This window comes from Teleopsis dalmanni, chromosome 1, assembly GCF_002237135.1.
Source record: "Teleopsis dalmanni isolate 2A chromosome 1, ASM223713v2, whole genome shotgun sequence".
NCBI classification, from domain to species: Eukaryota; Metazoa; Arthropoda; class Insecta; order Diptera; family Diopsidae; genus Teleopsis; species Teleopsis dalmanni.
Window position 1 is genome coordinate 169,610,279 of NC_051846.1, and position 1,246 is coordinate 169,611,524.

General features: G+C 31.9%; 1 protein-coding gene across 1 annotated transcript in view; it reads right to left on the reverse strand.

Moving 5' to 3' along the window:
• LOC119666690 overlaps positions 1-916 on the reverse strand; it is a 63,459-nt gene extending 62,543 nt beyond the window's left edge. The window contains exon 1 of the mRNA XM_038075972.1: positions 872-916. Within this exon, the coding sequence (XP_037931900.1) occupies positions 872-916 (45 nt within the window). The remainder of the gene's footprint in view (positions 1-871) is intronic.
• Positions 917-1,246: the final 330 nt, after the last annotated feature.

Genomic DNA, 1,246 nt, shown 5'->3' on the forward strand with positions numbered 1-1,246 from the left:
TCTTCCACTTCTTCCACGTTTTCCACGTTTTCCATGTCTTCCTCTTGGTGGATTTCGAAAGTGTCAACATTAGAATAGAACATCATTTTTTTGTCGCTGCAATGGAACATTTGAGAGTTAATCGGTGTGTAAAATACTTTATGTCAGACAAACGTAAAAGTCACAGTTACTAAATTCTCAAGTCGTAACGAAATTGTTAGCAGAGATGACAACAGAGTTTAATGAGCAGAAAATACTGTAATGACGGAACAAGAATTATCGCTTTAAAACCCAGAAGCGATTTCAGAAGACAATTAAAAAGCATGAAATAAATTTCAAAATTTAATGAAAAGTGTTTTAAAAAAATAATTATTAAGAATAAAAATAATAAATGAGTTATAAAAATAACATAAATCATTAATGTAGTTAGACATTATGTACGACGATAAAGTATAGGAATTATCATTTATCTTCTTATTAAGAGGTTTTGCATAATGAATTACTTACTTTAATGGGTTATTATACCTTCTAATGTGGTGTTTTATTATCAATACGGGTATATATGTATGTATTTGTATTTATAAATTTTAAATAAAAAAACGATAGTTTATGTAATTAAGAAGATTTTATTGAAAGAAAAAATTACTTTCTAAATAAATATTTTACAATTTTATTTAGTATATTTTATATTCCTTCGTTGTTCATTACAGACATGAGTCGTCCTTGGCAGCGTTCTGTTAGCAAGCCCGATAAGTGACGTGGTGTTGCCAGTTGGTAGTACTGATCGTCCCCGTATCGTTGGTCACCTAATTTTTTTTCCATCAAAGATGCGGTAGATTTTCCATCTATCGCCTTTTCTATCAACGGGTACCAAATAAAACACGTTTCTAACCGGACCATATTCTTTCATTCGCACGACATGATCAATCACGATCATGTCAATGTCGCAATACAGCTTTTACAGCTCATCGTTCCGCCTTATTCTATACCCGCTGCCAACGCGTAAGGGACCATAGATCTACTGAAGAATTTTTAACTTGAATGCTCCTAACGTCTTCTCATCACTGTTGGCATTCACCGTAATTTAAATATTTTTTGAAACCTGTTTTTAGTCTAGATTTTAGTTGGATTTAAGTTCAGATCCTATGTGCTGAGTTTTGTAGTTCATCCTATCTGGGTGTTCGGCGTGCAACCTTAACTCAACTTTTTCCAATAATTTTAATAATGCTTGGTATTATAAATTATTTTGGTTTTAGAAGAAGGTGTT